General features: G+C 49.3%; 1 protein-coding gene across 2 annotated transcripts in view; it reads left to right on the forward strand.

Annotated features, from left to right (window-relative positions):
• LOC143775012 (uncharacterized) overlaps positions 1–19,924 on the forward strand; it is a 50,867-nt gene that overhangs the window by 773 nt on the left and 30,170 nt on the right. Inside the window, exon 1 of one of the 2 annotated variants that reach the window (XM_077262828.1) lies at positions 19,676–19,904. The exons of the other annotated variant lie outside the window; for it this stretch is intronic. Within the exon in view, the coding sequence (XP_077118943.1) occupies positions 19,713–19,904 (192 nt within the window). The 5' untranslated portion in view covers positions 19,676–19,712. Of the gene's footprint in view, positions 1–19,675; positions 19,905–19,924 lie in introns of those variants that run through there. 2 annotated transcript variants of the gene reach the window in all.

Raw genomic sequence — 19,924 nt, forward strand, 5'->3', positions numbered from 1 at the left:
CACGTAGTATATTGCACAGCCCACGTAGTATATTGCACAGCCCACGTAGTATATTGCACAGTCCACGTAGTATATAGCAATGTGGGCACTATATCACTGTTAAAAAAAGAATTAAAATAAAAAATCATTATATACTCACCCTCCGATGGACCCCGGATACAGCCCAGGCGTTCAGCAATGCTCCTCGCAACTCTCCGGTCCCAAGAATGCATTGCGGTCTCGCGAGATGATGACGCAGCAGTCTCGCGAGACCGCTACGTCATCATCTCGCAAGACTGCAATGCATGGACCGGAGCGTCGCGAGGAGCGGGAAAGGCGCCGGAAGGTGAGAATATAATGATTCTTCATTTGTTTTTATTACTTTTAACATTAGATCTTTTTACTATTGATGCTGCATAGGCAGCATCAATAGTAAAAAGTTAGTCACACAGGGTTAATAGCAGCGTTAACGGAGTGCGTTACACCGCGGCATAACGCGGTCCTTTAACGCTACCATTAACCCTGTGTGAGCGCTGACTGGAGGGGAGTATGGAGCGGGCACTGACTGCAGGGGAGTAAGGAGCGGCCATTTCCGTTTGGCCGCGACCAATCAGTGATTGGGGATTTTCGTGGCAGACAGACACAGGTGTATCTAGGGTTTCTGGCACCCGGGGCAAGAATTCATTTTGGCACCCCCCCAAGGACATATGCACCCCGTCAGCCCCATCATTGCCCTCTCCTCCCCCACCATCCCCATCATTGCTCTCTCCCCATCAGCCCCATCATTGCCCTCTCCTCCCCCACCATTCCCATCATTGCTCTCTCCCCGTCAGCCCCATCATTGCCCTCTCTTCCTCCACCATCCCCATCATTGCTCTCTCCCGTCAGCCCCATCATTGCCCTCTCATCCCCCACCATCCCCATCATTGCTCTCTCCCCGTCAGCCCCATCATTGCCCTCTCCTCCTCCACCATCCCCATTATTGCTCTCTCCCCGTCAGCACCATCATTGCTCTCCCCTCCTCCACCATCCCCATCATTGCTCTCCCCGTCAGCCCCATCATTGCCCTCTCCTCCACCATCCCCATCAATGCTCTCTCCCCGCCAGCCCTATCATTGCCCTCTCCTCCCCCCCATACACGCACACCATTCACTTATCTGTACATTCCCCTGCAGCGCGCCACACACACACACCCCCCTCTCACCTCTCTCGCGCTCTGCTGTAGCATATCATCGCCTTCCTCTGACACAGCCGGCCGCTGAATGAAGACGTCATCCAGCGGCGCGTCTGTGTGAGAGGAAGCAGGAAGACAGATCGCTGGGCAGCGGAGTTGCAGGGATTTCTCCCTGCCTGCCGCAGCCACCCTGCAAGGGCCCCCTCCACCTCTGCACATGTTAGGAGCCGGCGCTCTGCAGCTTCTCTGTGCCGGCTGTCAGCTTGACAGTTGGCACACAGAACAGATGACTCCCAGACTGTGGGCGGCAGTATGCAGCCGCCGGGGAAGACACTGCGGACCGCCGAATAAGGCGGCAGGACTGCGCCCCCTGCCAGCTGCGCCCGGGGCACATGCCCCGGCTGTACCCCCCCCCCCCCCAGATACGCCACTGGACAGCCAGAAAGATGGAAGTGACCCTTAGACTGTTATATAGTAGATTATAATACATCTTTATAACGCCATTTATTCCACGGTGCTTTACATGTGAAATGGGCAGATATAGACAAGCACAATAATCATGAGCAAAACAAGGCATACTCAAGTACAGGAGGACCCTGCCCGCGAGGGCTCACAGTCCACAGAGGATGAGTGAGGATACAGTAGGAGAGGGTAGAGCTGGTCGACAGGGCCGGCGTCAGCACCCGGCGCACCCGGGCAAGTGCCGGGGCCCTGGCGAGACGGGGGGCCCACTCACGCTGTCTGCGATACAGCGCGCACACTGGTGTAAGGGGCCCGCGGTCAGAATTTTCATAAACCACCAGAGCGCTGAGTGTGTGGAGGGAGCAGCAGGAGTTATTGTGACAGACAGCTGGGAGAGGAAGCCAGTGCTGAGCAACAGGAGGGCGGGACTTTCCAGCATCCATTCCCGGCTGAGCACGTTACTACAGTATTCTCCCGTCACAGTCAGAACTCAGGAGTGAGTTACGGAGCAGCCCCCTCCCCCGGTGAGTGATGTCTGAGCCTGTGTGGTTTAAGTGTATGGACGGTGTCCGGACAGGCTCTAGTCCAGTCCCTGCAGCCGACCATCCTCACTGAGTCGGCTACTGTGCTCATTGACAGAGTCAGTCAGCACAGCAGCTGCTATGTCCTGAGTCACTCTGACCCCTGTCTGTATCATCAAAATAGCAGAGCTGAGTGCCCCTTCCCCTTTCACCTCCTGCAGAGAAGCATAAGACTGCTGAGCCCAACCTGCCCCCTGACAGGACACAGCAGCCCCCTCTCAAGATTTCCTAGATTTACTTCTCCAAACTTCAGTCTTCAGAATGGAGCTGTGGTGTCCTGTCAGGGGGCAGATGGGGCACAGAAGCCTTATCCTTCTCTGTTCTCTGGAGGGGGCTCATCAGGATTTATAGCTGCTGAACAGGCTCACCTTCTAGAGATGTTATGTAACATTACATGTCCACACACACATATATATATATATATACTATATAATTATCTAAGGCCGGTTTCACACTTGTGTTTGGAGCAGCTGCGGAGGGCTGCTGACTTCCTCCGTGAAGCCCCGTCCTCCGCCGCTAGCTCCGTCTACTTCTGCATGCGGCCGGCATGCGGCCTGTGTACCTATATTTAACATTAGGTACGCAGGTCGTGCGGCTGTATGCGGAGGCTGCCGCATGCGTCGTTTTGCCTCTGCGGCGACCAGCGTAGGACACAGCCTGTAGCATTTTTTTTTTATCTGCAGCGTCAAAACGACGCATGCGGCAGCCTCCGCATACAGCCGCACGACCTGCGAACCTAATGTTACCGGCGGAGGGCGGGGCTTCACGGAGGAAGTCCGCAGCCCTCCGCAGCTGCTCCAAACGCAAGTGTGAAACCGGCCTTAGGGTCACTTCCGTCTGTCTGTCACGGAAATCCCAAGTCGCTGATTGGTCGCGGCAAAACGGCCACGACCAATCAGCGACGGGCACAGTCCGGTGGCGAAATGGCCGCTCCATACTCCCCTGCCGTCAGTGCCCCCTCCATATTCCCCTCCAGTCAGCGCTCACACAGGGTTAATGCCAGCGTTATCGGACCACGTTATGCCGCGGTGTAACGCACTCCGTTAACGCTGCTATTAACCCTGTGTAACCAACTTTTTACTATTGATGCTGCCTATCAATAGCATCAATAGTAAAAAGATCGAATGTTAAAAATACAAAAAATAAAAAATCATTATATACTCACCCTTCGTCGGCTCCCAGATCCAGCCCAGGCCTTTCCCGCTCCTCGCGACGCTCCGGTGACCGGTCCATGCATTGCTGTCTCGCGAAACCGCTATGTCATCATCTCGCGGGACCGCAATGCACTCTTGGGACAGGAGCGTAGCGAGGAGCATCGGTAAAGCATCGGTAAACGCCTGGGCTGGATCCGGGGCCGACGGAGGGTGAGTATATAACTATTTTTTATTTTAATTCTTTTTTTAACAGGGATATGGTGCCCACATTGCTATATACTGTGTGGGCTGTGCTATATACTACGTGGCTGTGGTATATATTACTTGGTTTGGCAGTGTTATATACTACATCTCTGTGCTATATACTACGTGGCTCTCAATATACTACGTGGCTGGGCTGTATACTACGTGGCTGGGCAATATACTACGTGGTTGTGCAATATATTACGTCGCTGGGCAATATACTACGTGGCTGTGCTATATACTACGTGTCTGCTTTATACTACGTGGCTGGGCAATATACTACGTGGCTGTGCTATATACTACGTGGCTGGGTAATATACTACGTGGCTGCTATATACTACGTGGCTGTGTTATATAGGCTGTGTTATATACTACGTGGGCTCTGTTATACGCTACTTGGCTGTGCTATATTTCTCTGCTGTATCTGTGCATCATGAATCGTGGTATGTGTTAAAGAGGGTGGCCCACTGAGACTCTTTCGCCCGGGGCCCTCAAAAACCTGGAGCCGGCCCTGCTGGTCGTGTGGCGGTTCAGCAGACTAAGGATCACGGCAGGTTGTAGGCTTGTCAGAAAAGGTGGATCTTCAGGTTCTTTTTGAAGGTTTCCGTGGTAGGGGAGAGTCTGATATGTTGGGGTAGAGAGTTCCAGAGTATGGGGAGGCATAGGAGAAGTCTTGTATGCAGATGTGGGAAGAAGAGATAATAGGGGAGTAGAGAAGGAGATCTTGAGAGGATCGAAGGTTGTGTGTGGGTAAGTACCAGGAGACCATGTCACAGATGTATGGAGGAGACAGGTTGTGGATGGTTTTGTATGTCATAGTTAGGGTTTTGAACTGAAGCCTCTGGACAATAGGAAGCCAGTGAAGCTTGGCAGACAGGAGAGGCTGGGGAATAACGGGGAGACAGGTAGATTAGTCGGGCAGCAGAGTTTAGGATGGATTGGAAAGGTGCCAGAGTCCTAGAGGGGAGTCCAGAGAGTAGGAGGTTGCAGTAATCAAGGCGAGAGATGATAAGGGCGTGCACTAGTTTTTTTGTGGTTTCATGGTCAAGGAATGCACGGATCCGGGAAATATTACTGAGTTTAAGTCAAAAGGAGGAGGCAAGGGCTTGGATATGAGGCTTGAAAGAGAGGGTAGAGTCGAGGATCACCCCTAGCCATTGACATTGATGGATAGGTCTCGTGGAGGGGCCGATTGAGATGGAAACAAAAAAAGCAAAATATGAATAAATCTTATTGGATGTATCCAACAAATCCCACCAATCATGAGAGAACATAGCACAAGTAGGAATTAACCCCTTAGTGACAGAGCCAATTTGGTACTTAATGACCGAGCCAATTTTTACAATTCTGACCAGTGTCACTTTATGAGGTTATAACTCTGGAACGCTTTATCGGATCCCGCTGATTCTGAGATTGTTTTTTCGTGACATGTTGTACTTCAAGTTAGTGGTAACATTTCTTCGATATTACTTGCGATTATTTATGAAAAAAATGGAAATATGGCGAAAATTTTTAAAATTTTGCAATTTTCAAACTTTGTATTTTTATGCCCTTAAATCAGAGAGATATGTCACACAAAATAGTTAATAAATAACATTTCTCACATGTCTACTTTACATCAGCACAATTTTGGAAACAATTTTTTTTTTTGTTAGGGAGTTATAAGGGTTAAAAGTTGACCAGCAATTTCTCATTTTTACAACACCATGTTTTTTTTAGGGACCACATCACCTTTGAAGTGATTTTGAGGGGTCTATATGATAGAAAATAACCAAGTGTGACACCATTCTAAAAACTGCACCCCTCAAGCTGCTCAAAACCACATTCAAGAAGTTTATTAACCCTTTACGTACTTCACAGGAACTAAAACAATGTGGAAGAAAAAAATGAACATTTTACTTTTTTTTGCAAACATTTTACTTCAGAACCATTTTTTTTAATTTTCACAAGTGTAAAAACAGAAATTTAACCACAAATTTTGTTGTGCAATTTTTCCTGAGTACGCCGATACCCCATATGTGGAGGTAAACCACTGTTTGGGCGCACCGCAGAGCTTGGAAGTGAAGGAGCACCGTTTGACTGTTTCAATGCAGAATTGGCTGGAATTGAGATCGGACGCCATGTCGCGTTTGGAGAGCCCCTGATGTGCCTAAACAGTGGAAACCCCCCACAAGTGACACCATTTTGGAAACTAGACCCCCCAAGGAACTTATCTAGATGTGTGGTGAGCACTTTGAACCCCCAAGTGCTTCACAGAAGTTTATAACGTAGAGCCGTGAAAATAAAAAATCGCATTTGTTTTCACAAAAATGATTTTTTCGCCCACAAATTCTTATTTTCACAAGGGTAACAGGAGAAATTAGACCACAAAAGTTGTTGTGCAATTTCTCCTGAGTACGTCGATACCCCATATGTGGAGGTAAACCACTGTTTGGGCGCACCGCAGAGCTTGGAAGTGAAGGAGCACCGTTTGACTTTTTCAATGCAGAATTGGCTGGAATTGAGATCGGATGCCATGTCGCGTTTGGAGAGTCCCTGATGTGCCTAAACAGTGGAAACCCCCCACAAGTGACACCATTTTGGAAACTAGACCCCCCAAGGAACTTATCTAGATGTGTGGTGAGCACTTTGAACCCCCAAGTGCTTCACAGAAGTTTATAACGTAGAGCCGTGAAAATAAAAAATCTCATTTTTTCTACAAAAATGATCTTTTTGCCCCCAAATTTTTATTTTCACAAGGGTAACAGGAGAAATTAGACCACAAAAGTTGTTGTACAATTTCTCCTGAGTACGTCGATACCCCATATATGGGGGTAAACCACTGTTTGGGCGCACCGCAGAGCTTGGAAGAGAAGGAGTGTCGTTTTACTTTTTCAATGTAGAATTGGCTGGAATTGAGATCGGACGCCATGTCACGTTTGGAGAGCCGCTGATGTGCCTAAACAGTAGAGACCGCCCACATATGACATCATTTTGGAAACTAGACCCCTTAAGGAACTTATCTAGATGTGTGGTGAGCACTTTAAACCCCCAGGTGCTTCACAGAAGTTTATAACGTAGAGCCGTGAAAATAAAAAAATCGCATTTTTTCTACAAAAATGATCTTTTTGCCTCCAAATTTTTATTTTACCAAGGGTAACAGGAGAAAATGGACCCCAGAAGCTGTTGTACAATTTGTCTTGAGTACGCCGACACCCCATATGTGGGGGTAAACCACTGTTTGGGCGCATGGCTGAGCTCGGAAGCAAAGGAGCGCCATTTGACTTTTCAATGCAAAATTGACTGGAATTGAGATCGGACGCCATGTCGCGTTTGGAGAGCCCCTGATGTGCCTAAACAGCAGAAACCCCCCAAAAGTGACCCCATTTTGGAAACTAGACCCCCCATGGAACTTATCTAGATGTGTAGTGAGAACTTTGAATGCCCAAGTGCATCACAGAAGTTTATAATGCAGAGTCGTGAAAATAAAAAATATATATTTTTTAACAATAAAGATTTTTTAGCCCCCAAGTTTTTATTTTCACAAGGGTAACAAGAGAAATTGGACCCCAAAAGTTGTTGTCCAATTTGTCCTGAGTATGCTGGTACCCCATATGTGGGGGTAAACCACTGTCTGGGCGCACGGCAGAGCTCGGAAGGGAAGGAGTGCCATTTTGGAATGCAGACTTTGATAGAATTGTCTGCGGGCGTTATGTTGCCTTTGCAGACCCCTAATGTACCTAAACAGTAGAAACCCCCAACAAGTGACCCCATTTTGGAAAATAGACCCCCCAAGGAACTTATCTAGATATGTGGTGAGAACTTTGAATGCCCAAGTGCTTCACAGAAGTTTATAATGCAGAGTAGTGAAAATAAAAAATATTTTTTTTCCCACAAAAAAGATTTTTTTAGCCCCCAAGTTTTTATTTTCACAAGGGTAACAAGAGAAATTGGACCCCAAAAGTTGTTGTCCAATTTGTCCTGAGTATGCTGGTACCCCATATGTGGGGGTAAACCACTGTCTGGGCGCACGGCAGAGCTCGGAAGGGAAGGAGTGCCATTTTGGAATGCAGACTTTGATAGAATTGTCTGCGGGCGTTATGTTGCCTTTGCAGACCCCTAATGTACCTAAACAGTAGAAACCCCCAACAAGTGACCCCATTTTGGAAAATAGACCCCCCCAAGGAACTTATCTAGATATGTGGTGAGAACTTTGAATGCCCAAGTGCTTCACAGAAGTTTATAATGCAGAGTAGTGAAAATAAAAAATATTTTTTTTCCCACAAAAAAGATTTTTTTAGCCCCCAAATTTTTATTTTCACAAGGGTAACAAGAGAAATTGGACCCCAAAAGTTGTTGTCCAATTTGTCCTGAGTATGCTGGTACCCCATATGTGGGGGTAAACCACTGTTTGGGCGCACGGCAGAGCTCGGAAGGGAAGGAGCGCCATTTTGGAATGCAGACTTTGATAGAATTGTCTGCGGGCGTTATGTTGCGTTTGCAGACCCCTAATGTACCTAAACAGTAGAAACCCCCACAAGTGACCAAATTTTGGAAACTAGACCCCCTAAGGAACTTATCTAGATATGTGGTGAGAACTTTGAAAGCTCAAGTGCTTCACAGAAATTTATAATGCAGAGTAGTGAAAATAAAAAAAAATATTTTTTTCCAACAAAAAAGATTTTTAGCCCCCAAGTTTTTATTTTCACAAGGGTAACAGGAGAAATTGGACCCCAAAAGTTGTTGTCCAATTTATCCCGAGTACGCTGATGCCCCATATGTGGGGGTAAACCACTGTTTGGGCGCACGGCAGAGCTCAGAAGGGAGGGAGTACCATTTGACTTTTTTAGCGCAAAATTGGCTGTCGTGTTTGGAGACCCCCTGATGTACCTAAACAGTGGAAACCCCCCAATTCTAACTCCAACCCTAACCCCAACACAGCCCTAACCCTAATCTCAACCCGATCCATAATCCTAATCACAACCCTAACGATAATCACAACCCTAACCCCAAAACAGCCCTAATCTCAACCCTAACCATAACCCTAATCAAAACCCTAAATCCAACACACCCCTAATCCCAACCCTAACCCTAATCCCAACCCTAACCCTAATCCCAACCCTAATCCCAAACGTAACACTAATCCCAACCCTAATCCAAACCCTAACCCTAATCCCAACTCTAACCCTAACTTTAGCCCCAAACCTAACTTTAGCCCCAACCCTAACCATAACTTTAGCCCCCGTCGTCACAAAAAAAGTTCAATGTAACCTTTTTTTTGTACGTCGCGTCCGCCATTTCCGCGGATGCGTGGCCGTAACTCTGCCCCCTCCTCCCCAGGACATAGACTGGGCAGCGGATGCGTTGAAAAACTGCATCCGCTGCCCACGTTGTGCACAATTTTCACAACGTGCGTCGGTACATCGGGCCGACGCATTGCGACCGCCCCGTACCGACGCAAGTGTGAAAGAAGCCTAAGGCTACTTTCACACTAGCGTCGTACTCGGCCCATCGCAGTGTGTCGGGCCGACGTACCGAGGCTAGCGTTGTAAGCGCCGCACAACGGGTGCAGCGGATGCTGTTTTTTCAACGCATCCGCTGCCCCATTGTGAGGTGCGGGGAGGCGGGGGCGGAGTTCCGGCCACGCATGCGCGGTCGGAAATGGCGGACACGTCGCACAAAAAAGTTACATGTAGTTTTTTTTCTGTCGATGGTCCGCCGAAGCACGACGCATCCGTCGCACGATGGATGCGACATGTGGCAATCCGTCGCAATGCGTCGCTAATACAAGCCAATGGAGAAAAAACGCATCCTGCAAGCACTTTTGCAGGATGCGTTTTTTCTCCAACGACGCATTGCGACGGAAGCCAAAAAACGCTAGTGTGAAAGTAGCCTAACCCTAACCCTAGCCCTAACCCTAACCCTAAATTTAGCCCCAACCCTAACCCTAACTCTAACCCTAACCCTAACTCTAACCCTAACCCTAACTCTAACCCTAACCCTAACCCTAATTTTAGCCCCAACTTGTCTTCTCCTGCCGGCCGGCAGATGGCAGCAGATGGCGGGCGCACTGCGCATGCGCCCGCCATGATGAAAAAGCCGGCTGGCAGGAGAAGACAGAAGAGGACCCAGGGACCCCGGGTGAGTATGTTAGGGTCCCCGAATCCCCCTATTTCTCTGTCCTCTGATGTGCGATCACATCAGAGGACAGAGAAATAACTGATCGCTTTTTTTTTTTTTTTTTGCGGTCGCCGGTAAACTGTTAATTACCGGCGATCGCAAAGCAGGGGTCGGTGCAAACCGACCCCGATCATGTTCTTTGGGGTCTCGGCTACCCCCGGCAGCCGAGACCCCAAAGAACATCCGGGTGCCGGGCGGCGGGCGCACTGCGCGTGCGCCCGCCATTTTTTCCCGGAAAAAAGATGGCGGCGCCCATGGGGAGACACGAGGAGCACCGGGGGAGGTAGGTAAGTATTGGGGGGCTATTGGGGGTCATCGGGGACCACATTTCTCTGTCCTCCGATGTGCGATCACATCGGCGGACAGAGAAATTAAACGGCAAATCGCGTTTTGTTTTTTTTGTTGCGACCGCCGGTAAACGGTTAATTACCGGCGATCGCAACTCGGGGGTCGGTAAAAACCCCCCGAATCATGTTCTCTGGGGTCTCGGCTACCCTCGGCAACCGAGACCCCAGAGAAAATCCGACTCTGGGGGGCGCTATTCACTTTTTCCACAGCGCCGTTAATTAATTAATTAACGTTAATTAACGGCGCTGTGGATTAAGTACCCTTAGCGGCCGCCGTTAAAAGGCGTATCGGCGGTCGTTAAGGGGTTAAAACATAACCTTTAATGTGTGTAGAGTAAAAAAAAAACAAACAAAAAAGTGTCACCCCAAAAGAATATGAGGAAGTACTAAATGATGTAGCCTGTATGGAAAAACACCATGTCCAAGTAGTACATATAAAATATTAGTAAGGACAACAGTTGCACAAACAAGGTGTGCTGTCCCACAATCCCAAGATACCTCTTGTTATGACTATAGCACTTGTACGGTGCGAAAAAATATAACTAGGTAACCTTGTTTGTATAAATATTAGCAGGTATCACAAAAAGTGAAAAATAGGGGGGAGGGAGTAAAGCAAATATGGTAGATGTCATATACAACCAAGGTATATTAACAAAGGAACGATCTCACCAATTACCAAGGACGCGTTAGGTGAAGCCCACAGTTCGCTGGAGTGGAGAAGTCCATGAATCAGCGGCGTCGGGAGACAATGCCTTGTCAATCCCTGAGGGGCTATCGATAAACCTAAAACCCCGAACTCCCGCCCTTACAAGGGCAGTCCACATCTACCCCTGAGTAATATCATGCCCTGCACTCTCCCTATTAGAATGTCCCAGCGCGTTTCTTCGCAAGCCGGATCATCAGGGGACTAGCTTGCCTGGGAGATAAAGTGCATGAGTGCTAAAGAGAAGGACATAGAGACCTGCCACCCTCCACGTTACACCTCTTCAGTGCACGACGCTAGTGTGAAAGTAGCCTAAGGGGACCGGGGGGCTGGATGAGTGGGTATGAGGTTATCCTCATTGAGAAAACATGTAGAGGATCGTGAAAACAATATAGTGGAACAGTCCCCCACATAATTACCATCCAAGTACAATATAAATCATTATTATGAGAAACGGGACTAAACTAGGACCATACAGGACAGACTGCATGAACAAACATCTACCAAAACCCAAAAGAACTACAGTCAAAAGTCCAATATATGCAAAACATAGAAAACTTTATTGAGATTAATATCAGGTAAGTAGACAACAGTAGGAAACAATCACCGTGCCACCCACAGCACGCACAAAAATAATAGGACAGGGGAGGGTAGCCCAACATCACATAACTAGGTATATGGAATGACCCTGCATAATGTATACTAATCACAGATATAGGTGGAAGGTCAGTTCATATGTTTGCGTATATGAGCGCATGCTCCAAACAAGTGTAAGCAGTAAGAACAGCCATAATTATAGTATACATACCGATCAACCGTAGAGAATAGCGAGGTCGGATGTATAGGCACACCACCCCTGTCCACCCCGACGCGCGTTTCGGCGAATGCCTTTCTCAAGGGGTATGTGACAGAGCAAATTACTGCAGTGCGCAGGCGCCGGAAAGGTCAGAGAGGCCCAGCGCCTGCGCACTACAGTACTTTGCTCTGAACTCAACAGGGAGATAAAGTACGCCTGCGCCGGAGCCACGGCGTGAAGACCAGAGGAGGACGTCATGGAATGAAGATGGGAGGCACCGGAGCGGACCTGAGATGCTCATTGGAGCGGGACCGCCCCTGGGTGAGTATAATCTAACCTCTTTTTCTCCTCTTTTAGGTAACATCGGCGGCTTATCTGCAGCATGCTGTAGATAAGCCCCTGATGACGGTGAGATTACCTCACCATCGATTTTGGGGGTGACAGGTCTCCTTTAAATCAGAAAGATATGTCACACAAAATAGTTAATAAATAAAAAAAAATTTAGGGATCATCTCACATTTAAAGTCACTTTGAGGGGTGTACATAACAGAAAATACCCAAACTTAACACCATTCTAAAAAAACTACACCCCTCAAGGTGCTCAAAACCACATTCAAGACGTTTATTAACCCTTTGCGTGCTTCACAGGAACTGAAACAATGTGGAAGGAAAAAAATGAACATTTAACTTTTTTTTCACAAACATTTTACTTCAGAACCAATGAACCACAAAATTTGTTGTGCAATTTCTCCTGAATACGCCGATACCCCATATGTGGAGGTAAACCACTGTTTGGGCGCACAGCAGGGCTCGGAAGAGAAGGAGCACTGTTTGACTTTTTCAATGTAGAATTGGCTGGAATTGAGATCGGAGGCCATGTCGCATTTGGAGAGCCCCTGATGTGCCTAAACAGTGGAAACCCCCACAAGTGACACCATTTTGTAAAGTAGAGCCCTTATGGAACTTATCTTGATGTGTGGTGAGCACTTTGAGCCCCCAAGTGCTTCAAAGAAGTTTATAACAGAGGCGTGAAAATAAAACATTGTATTTTTTACACAAAAATGATCTTTTCGCCCACAAATTCTTATTTTCACAAGGGTAACAGGAGAAATTAGACCACGAAAGTTGTTGTACAATTTCTCCTGAGTACGTCGATACCCTATATGTGGGGGTAAACCGCTGTTTGGGTGCACGGCAGAGCTTGGAAGAGAAGGAGCGCCGTTTGACTTTTTCAATGCAGAATTGCAGAGCTGCTGATGTACCTAAACAGTAGAAACCCCCCAAAGTGACCCCATTTTGGAAACTAGACCCCCCCAAAGAGCTTATATAGATGTGTGGAGAGCACTATGAAGCCCAAAGTGTTTCACCACAGTTTATAACGCAGAGCCTTGAAAATACAAAATCATTTTTTTCCCCACAAAAATAATTTTAGGCCACATTTTTTTAGTTTCCCAAGGGTAACAGGAGAAATTGGACCCCCAAAGTGGTTGTGCAATTGTTCCTGAGTACACTTATGCCCCATGTTTGGGTAAACAACTGTTTGGGCGCACATCGGGGCTCGGGAGGGAGCACCATTTGACTTTTTGAATGCAAGATTGCCTGGAATCAATGGTGGCGCCATGTCGCGTTTGGAGAGCCCCTGATGTGCCTAAACAGTGGAAACCCGTCAATTCTAACTCCAACACACCCGTAACTCTAATCCCAAATCTAACACACCCCTAACCCTAATACCAACCATAGCCCTAACCCCAACAAACCCCTAACCCTAATACCAACCATAACCCTAACCACAAGCCTAACCCAACCCCCCCCCCCCCCAACCACAAGCCTAACCCTAATTCCAACCCTAAAGGTACCTTCACACTAAACGATATCGCGATCCGTGACGTTGCAGCGTCCTGGCTAGCGATATCGTTGAGTGTGACAGGCAGCAGCGATCAGGATCCTGCTGTGATATCGCTGGTTGTTGGTTAAAGTTCAGAACTTTATTTGGTCGTCAGATCGCCGTGTATCGTTGTGTTTGACAGCAAAAGCAACGATACCAGCGATGTTTTACAATGGTAACCAGGGTAAATATCGGGTTACTAAGCGCAGGGCCGCGCTTAGTAACCCGATGTTTACCCTGGTTACCAGTGTAAAATGTAAAAAAACAGTACATACTCACCTTCGCGTCCCCCGACGTCCGCTTCCTGCACTGACTGAGCGCCGGCCGTAAAGTGAAAGCAAAGCACAGCGGTGACGTCACCGCTCTGCTGTTAGGGCCGGCACTCACACAGTGCAGGGAAGCGGACGCCGGGGGACGCGAAGGTAGTATGTACTGTTAGTTTTTTTACATTTTACACTGGTTACCAGGGTAAACATCGGGTTACTAAGCGCGGCCCTGCGCTTAGCAACCCGATGGTTACCCGGGGACCTCGGCATCGTTGGTCGCTGGAGAGCGGTCTGTGTGACAGCTCTCCAGCGACCAAACAGCGACGCTGCAGCGATCGGCATCGTTGTCTGTATCGCTGCAGCGTCGCTTAGTGTGAAGGTACCTTAACTCTAGTTCCAACCCTAACCCTAAGTACCCATGTTACGGATTCCTGTGCGGATTTTTCCGCAGTCTTTGAAAAATCCACAGGCAAAACGCCTTGCAAATTTACAATGTTTTCTGTGCAGATTTCACCTGCGCATTCCTATTGAGGAACAGGTGTAAAACGCTGCGGAATCCGCACAAAGAATTGACATGCTGTCGAAAATGCAACGCAGTGTTTCCGTGCGGTATTTTCCGCACCATGGGCACAGCGGATTTGGTTTTCCATAGGTTTACATGGTAATGTAAACGTGATGGAAAACCGCTACGAATCCGCAGCGGCCAATGCGCACCGTGGGCACAGAGCCTAATTCTAACCCCAACTGCAACCCTAAGGCCATGTTCACACAGTGCGTTTTTTACCGCGGAACCGCAGCGGTTTTGCCGCTGCGGTTCCGCAGCTTTTTTCCATGCAGGGTACAGTACAATGTACCCTATGGAAAACAGGAACCACTGTGCACATGATCCTGAATTTAAAAAAAAAAAGCCGCGCTGAATAGCTGCGGTAAAAAAGAAGGAGCATGTCACTTCTTTGCCCGAAACAGCAGCGGTTCTGCACCCATAGACCTCCATTGTGAGGTCAAACCCGCAGTAAAACCCGCAGATCAAAAATATATCTGCGGGTTTTATTGCGGTTTGTGGTGCAGAACCGCTGCAGCAGGAAGTGCGGGGAAGCGGCCGGAAGTGCGTGGGCGGAAGTGCTTGGGCGGAGAGACATGGAGGCATACCGTCGCATGGGGATCGTGTCGGCCGTTTGATTGATTTGGTATGTGTGTGTGTGTCTGTGTGTGTGTGTGTGTGTGTGTGCGTGTCCCCATGCGACGCTAGTGCCACCACTGTGCTAAGTCGCCGTATGGGACTACTACTCCCATCCGGTATTAGGATGGGAGAGTTGTCCCTGTGTCCGGCGACTTAGCACAGTTGTAAAGTTACACAAAACACACACAATACACATACATGACACACAGTACAGTACATACAACACATAACACAGAGTATATACTCACCAACAGCACACTTGTAGGCGAAGCCCTCGATCCTCCAGGAAAAAATCACAAAATAAAAAATCAAATTCATACTCCCTGTCCGCAGAATCCATAAAACGAGTGTCCCACGCCGATCGGCTGCTCTCCGGCGATAAACTGCCAGGAGCGAAGCACCTAGCAGTGTATCGCGTACTGTTCCGGAGTTCAATGACTCCGGCGTCTCAGTTAACGGCAGTACAGCTGCGTTGAACTTTCCCACGCAGCACTGCCGTTAAGCGAGAGTGCCGGGGTCAATGACCGCCGGTAAACTCGCTCGCGCATGCGCAGTGACACACCGACAGGAACTATGGCTCCTGTCAGTGTGTTGCTGCAGCCGTGGAGAGCAGACATATCTCTGGATGTGTCTGTTCTCCATGGAAGATCTTCGTGGGATACGTGATACGTGGCACTTAAATACGTGGCAATTAAATACGTGATACGTGTCACTTAAATACGTGATACGTGTCACTTAAATATGTGATACGTGGCACTTAAATACGTGATACGTGTCACTTAAATATGTGATACGTGGCACTTAAATACGTGGCACTGAAATACGTGGCACTGAAATACGTGGCACTGAAATACGTGATACGTGGCACTGAAATACGTGGCACTGAAATACGTGGCACTGAAATACGTGGCACGCACTGAAATACGTGGCACTTAAATACGTGGCACTGAAATACGTGGCACTGAAATACGTGATACGTGGCACTGAAATACGTGGCACTGAAATACGTGGCACTGAAATACGTGGCACTGAAATACGTGGCACTGAAATACGTGGCACTGAAATACGTGATACGTGGCACTTAAATACGTGGCACTTAGGCTATGTTCACATTTGCATTGTGCACCGCAGCGTTGGCGCCGCAACACACAACGCAAACAAAAACGCAGCAAAACGCATGCACAACGCTGCGTTTTGCGCCGCATGCGTCCTTTTTTTGATTGATTTTGGACGCAGCAAAAATGCAACTTGCTGCGTCCTCTGCGCCCGGATGCGTGCGCTGCAGTGACGCATGCGGCGCAAAACGCAAGTGCGACGCATGTCCATGCGCCCCCATGTTAAATATAGGGGCGCATGACGCATGCGGCGGCGCCCGACGCTGCGGCGCAGACCGCAAATGTGAACGTAGACTTAAATAGCTGGATAGAGCTGGATCCGCGGGCTGTGATCTGGCCTACGCTCAGCACTCTGCGGAGCGCTGTCATTCAAAACACGTCCACTCATTTTGGTGTTTAGTCCCAAAATGGAGGATGGAAGAAGAAAAGGGTTGGACAAGGAAATGACATCATTTCTTTTTTTTTTTTCCCCCACTGCAGTTAAAGCTTTATTTGTGTCAAACAGACAATCTGCAGAGAAAACTGCATTAAAAACCGCATCAAAAAACGCATCAAAAACGCACCTGCGTTTTCTGCCAAGAGCTGCGGTTTTTAGTCCTGAAAAAAAGGATTGAAATCAGGAACGTGTGAACATACCCTAAGTCTACGTTCACATTTGCGGTCATCGCCGCAGCGTCGGGCGCCGCAGCGTCGCCGCATGCATCATGCACCCCTATATTTAACATGGGGGCGCATGGACATGCGTCGCACTTGCGTTTTGCGCCGCATGCGTCACTGCGGCGCACGCGTCCGGGCGCAGAGGACGCAGCAAGTTGCATTTTTGCTGCGTCCAAAATCAATGAAAAAAAGGACGCATGCGGCGCAAAACGTAGCGTTGTGCATGCGTTCACATTTGCGTTGTGCGTTGCGTCGCCGACGCTGCGGCGCACAACGCAAATGTGAACGTAGCCTAACCCTGGAGGAAAAATAAAAATATATTTTGCCTACCTATGGGGGTGATAAGGTGGGGGGGGGGTTTATTTACTATTTTTTTTTTATTTTGATCACTGTGATAGGTTGTATCACAGTGATCAAAATGTACCTGGAATGAATCTGCCGTCCGATTCGGCGGGCGCACTGTACATGTGCCCGCCATTTTGGAAGATGGCGGCGCCCATGGAGAAGACGGACGGACATCCGGAGGGACACCGGGACTTGGTAAGTATGGGGGGGGTGGGATCGGACAGCAAGGGGGGGGGCAGAAAAGACTGATGGTGGCGGATCGCCGCTGTCAGTCGGTGGAGGGGGCAGGTCGGGGTCTCCAACCGTGGCCGATGATATTGCAGCATCGGCCATGGCTGGATTGTAATATTTCACCAATTTTCAGTTAACCCTTTCACCCGATCTGCAGGAACGCGATCCTGCCATGACGCCACATAGGTGTCACGGGTCGGATTGGCACAGGTCGGATTAGCTCTCTATGTACCATTTTATTATGTTCATTACTAAACATCGGGCTTGGTATTATCTATATCTATAGATTTATCTATGTGTGTGTAAACATTATTCTTCAATGGAGTATAAAGGAAAAGGTTGAACAAGAAATGACATCGCAATTCGTTTTTTTTTTTTGTTAAATAATAGATCTTTATTTAGCTTACAAAAACGCACACAAAGCCGCATGAAAATCAGCATCAAATCTGCACGGATTTTTCTGCCAAGAGATGCAGAATCTGCACAGAAAATTCCACAGGCAGATCTGCAACGTGTGCACATACCCTAACGCACACTCCCCCCCCCCCCCCCCCAAATTGGTGCGAAAACAGGGTGCAACTTAGGCCATGTTCACACGTTGCGGATTTTGCTGCGGATCCGCAGAGGTTTTGACACTGCGGATCCGCAGCAGTTTTCCCTAAGTTTACAGTACCATGTAAACCTATGGGAAATAAAAACCGCTGTGCACATGCTGCGGAAAAAAACGTGCGTAAACGCAGCGGTTTATTTTCCGCAGCATGTCAATTCTTTGTGCGGATTCCGCAGCGGTTTTACACCTGCACCAATAGGAAACTGCAGATGTAAAACCGCAGTGGAATCCGCAGAAGAAACCGCTATAAAATCCGCAGTGGTTTTGCACTGTGGATTTTTCAAAACCGATGCGGAAAAATCTGCAGCAGAATCCGCAACGTGTGCACATACCCTTATAATCTGAACCTTAAAAAAAAATTATAAATTTACTGAGGGGGGTTGTGGTGGTGGACCAGTGATGCATGCCCCCTCACACCAGCCCCCTGGATGCCCCTCTACATACCCCATGCCCCTTTCACACTATGCAACACAGCCCCCTGGATGCCCATCTACATACCCCATGCCCCCTAACACCAGCTCCTTGGATGCCTCTCTACATGCCCCCTCACACCAGCCCCCTGGATGCCCCTCTACATACCCCCTCACACCAGCCCCCTGGATGCCCCTCTACATACCCTATGCCCCCTGGATGCCCCTCTACATACCCCATGCCCCCTCACACCATCCAAACAACACCCTAGATGCCCCATGCCCCCTCACAACAGCCACAAGGCCCCCTGGATGCCCAATCACCTACATACCCCATGCCCCCTCACACTATGCAACACAGCCCACTGGATGCCCCCCCTCACCACCATGCAACACAGCCCCCTGGATGTATCATGCCCCCTCACAACATTCACAAGGCCCCCTGGATGCCCCATGACCCCTCACCTACATACCCCATGCCCCCTTACACTATGCAACACAGCCCCCTGGATGCCCCATGCCCCCCTACATACCCCCTCACACCAGCCCCTCACACTATGCAGCACAGCCCCCCCCGGCTGCCCCTCTACATACCCCATGCCCCCTCACAACAGCCACAAGGCCCCTTGGATGCCCCATGCCCCCCCCCACCTACACACCCCATGCCCCCTCACACTATGCAACACAGCCCCCTGAATGCCCATCTACATACCCCATGCCCCCTCACACCAACCCCCTTGATGCCCCTCTACATGACCCATCACAGCAGACCCCTGAATGTCCCTCTACATACCTAATGCCATCCACAACAGCCACAAGGCCCCCTGGATGCCCCTCTACATACCCCATGCCCCCTCACACCAGCCCCCTGGATGCCCCTCTACATGACCCATCACACCAGACCCCTGAATGTCCCTCTACATACCCCATGCCCCCTCACACCAGCCCCCTGGATGCCCCTCTACATACCCCATGCCCCCTCACACCATCCACACATCACTCTGGATGCCCCATGCCCCCTCTACACACCCCATGCCCCCCTCACTACAGCACCCTGGATGCCCCTCTACATACCCCATGCCTCTATGTGGAATGTGGCTCTGCGGGTGGAGGTCGGTGCTGGAGGCTCCATTATTCTCTATGTGGGATGTGGCTCTGCGGGTGGAGGTCGGTGCTGGAGGCTCCATTATTCTCTATGTGGAGTGCGGCTCTGCGGGTGGAGGTTGGTGCTGGAGGCTCCATTATTCTCTATGTGGGATGTGGCTCTGCGGGTGGAGGTCGGTGCTGGAGGCTCCATTATTCTCTATGTGGAGTGCGGCTCTGCGGGTGGAGGTCGGTGCTGGAGGCTCCATTATTCTCTATGTGGGATGTGGCTCTGCGGGTGGAGGTCGGTGCTGGAGGCTCCATTATTCTCTATGTGGAGTGCGGCTCTGCGGGTGGAGGTCGGTGCTGGAGGCTCCATTATTCTCTATGTGGGATGTGGCTCTGCGGGTGGAGGTCGGTGCTGGAGGCTCCATTATTCTCTATGTGGAGTGCGGCTCTGCGGGTGGAGGTCGGTGCTGGAGGCTCCATTATTCTCTATGTGGAGTGCGGCTCTGCGGGTGGAGGTCGGTGCTGGAGCTTCATT

This window comes from Ranitomeya variabilis, chromosome 5 (genome assembly GCF_051348905.1).
Source record: "Ranitomeya variabilis isolate aRanVar5 chromosome 5, aRanVar5.hap1, whole genome shotgun sequence".
Lineage (NCBI taxonomy): Eukaryota > Metazoa > Chordata > Amphibia > Anura > Dendrobatidae > Ranitomeya > Ranitomeya variabilis.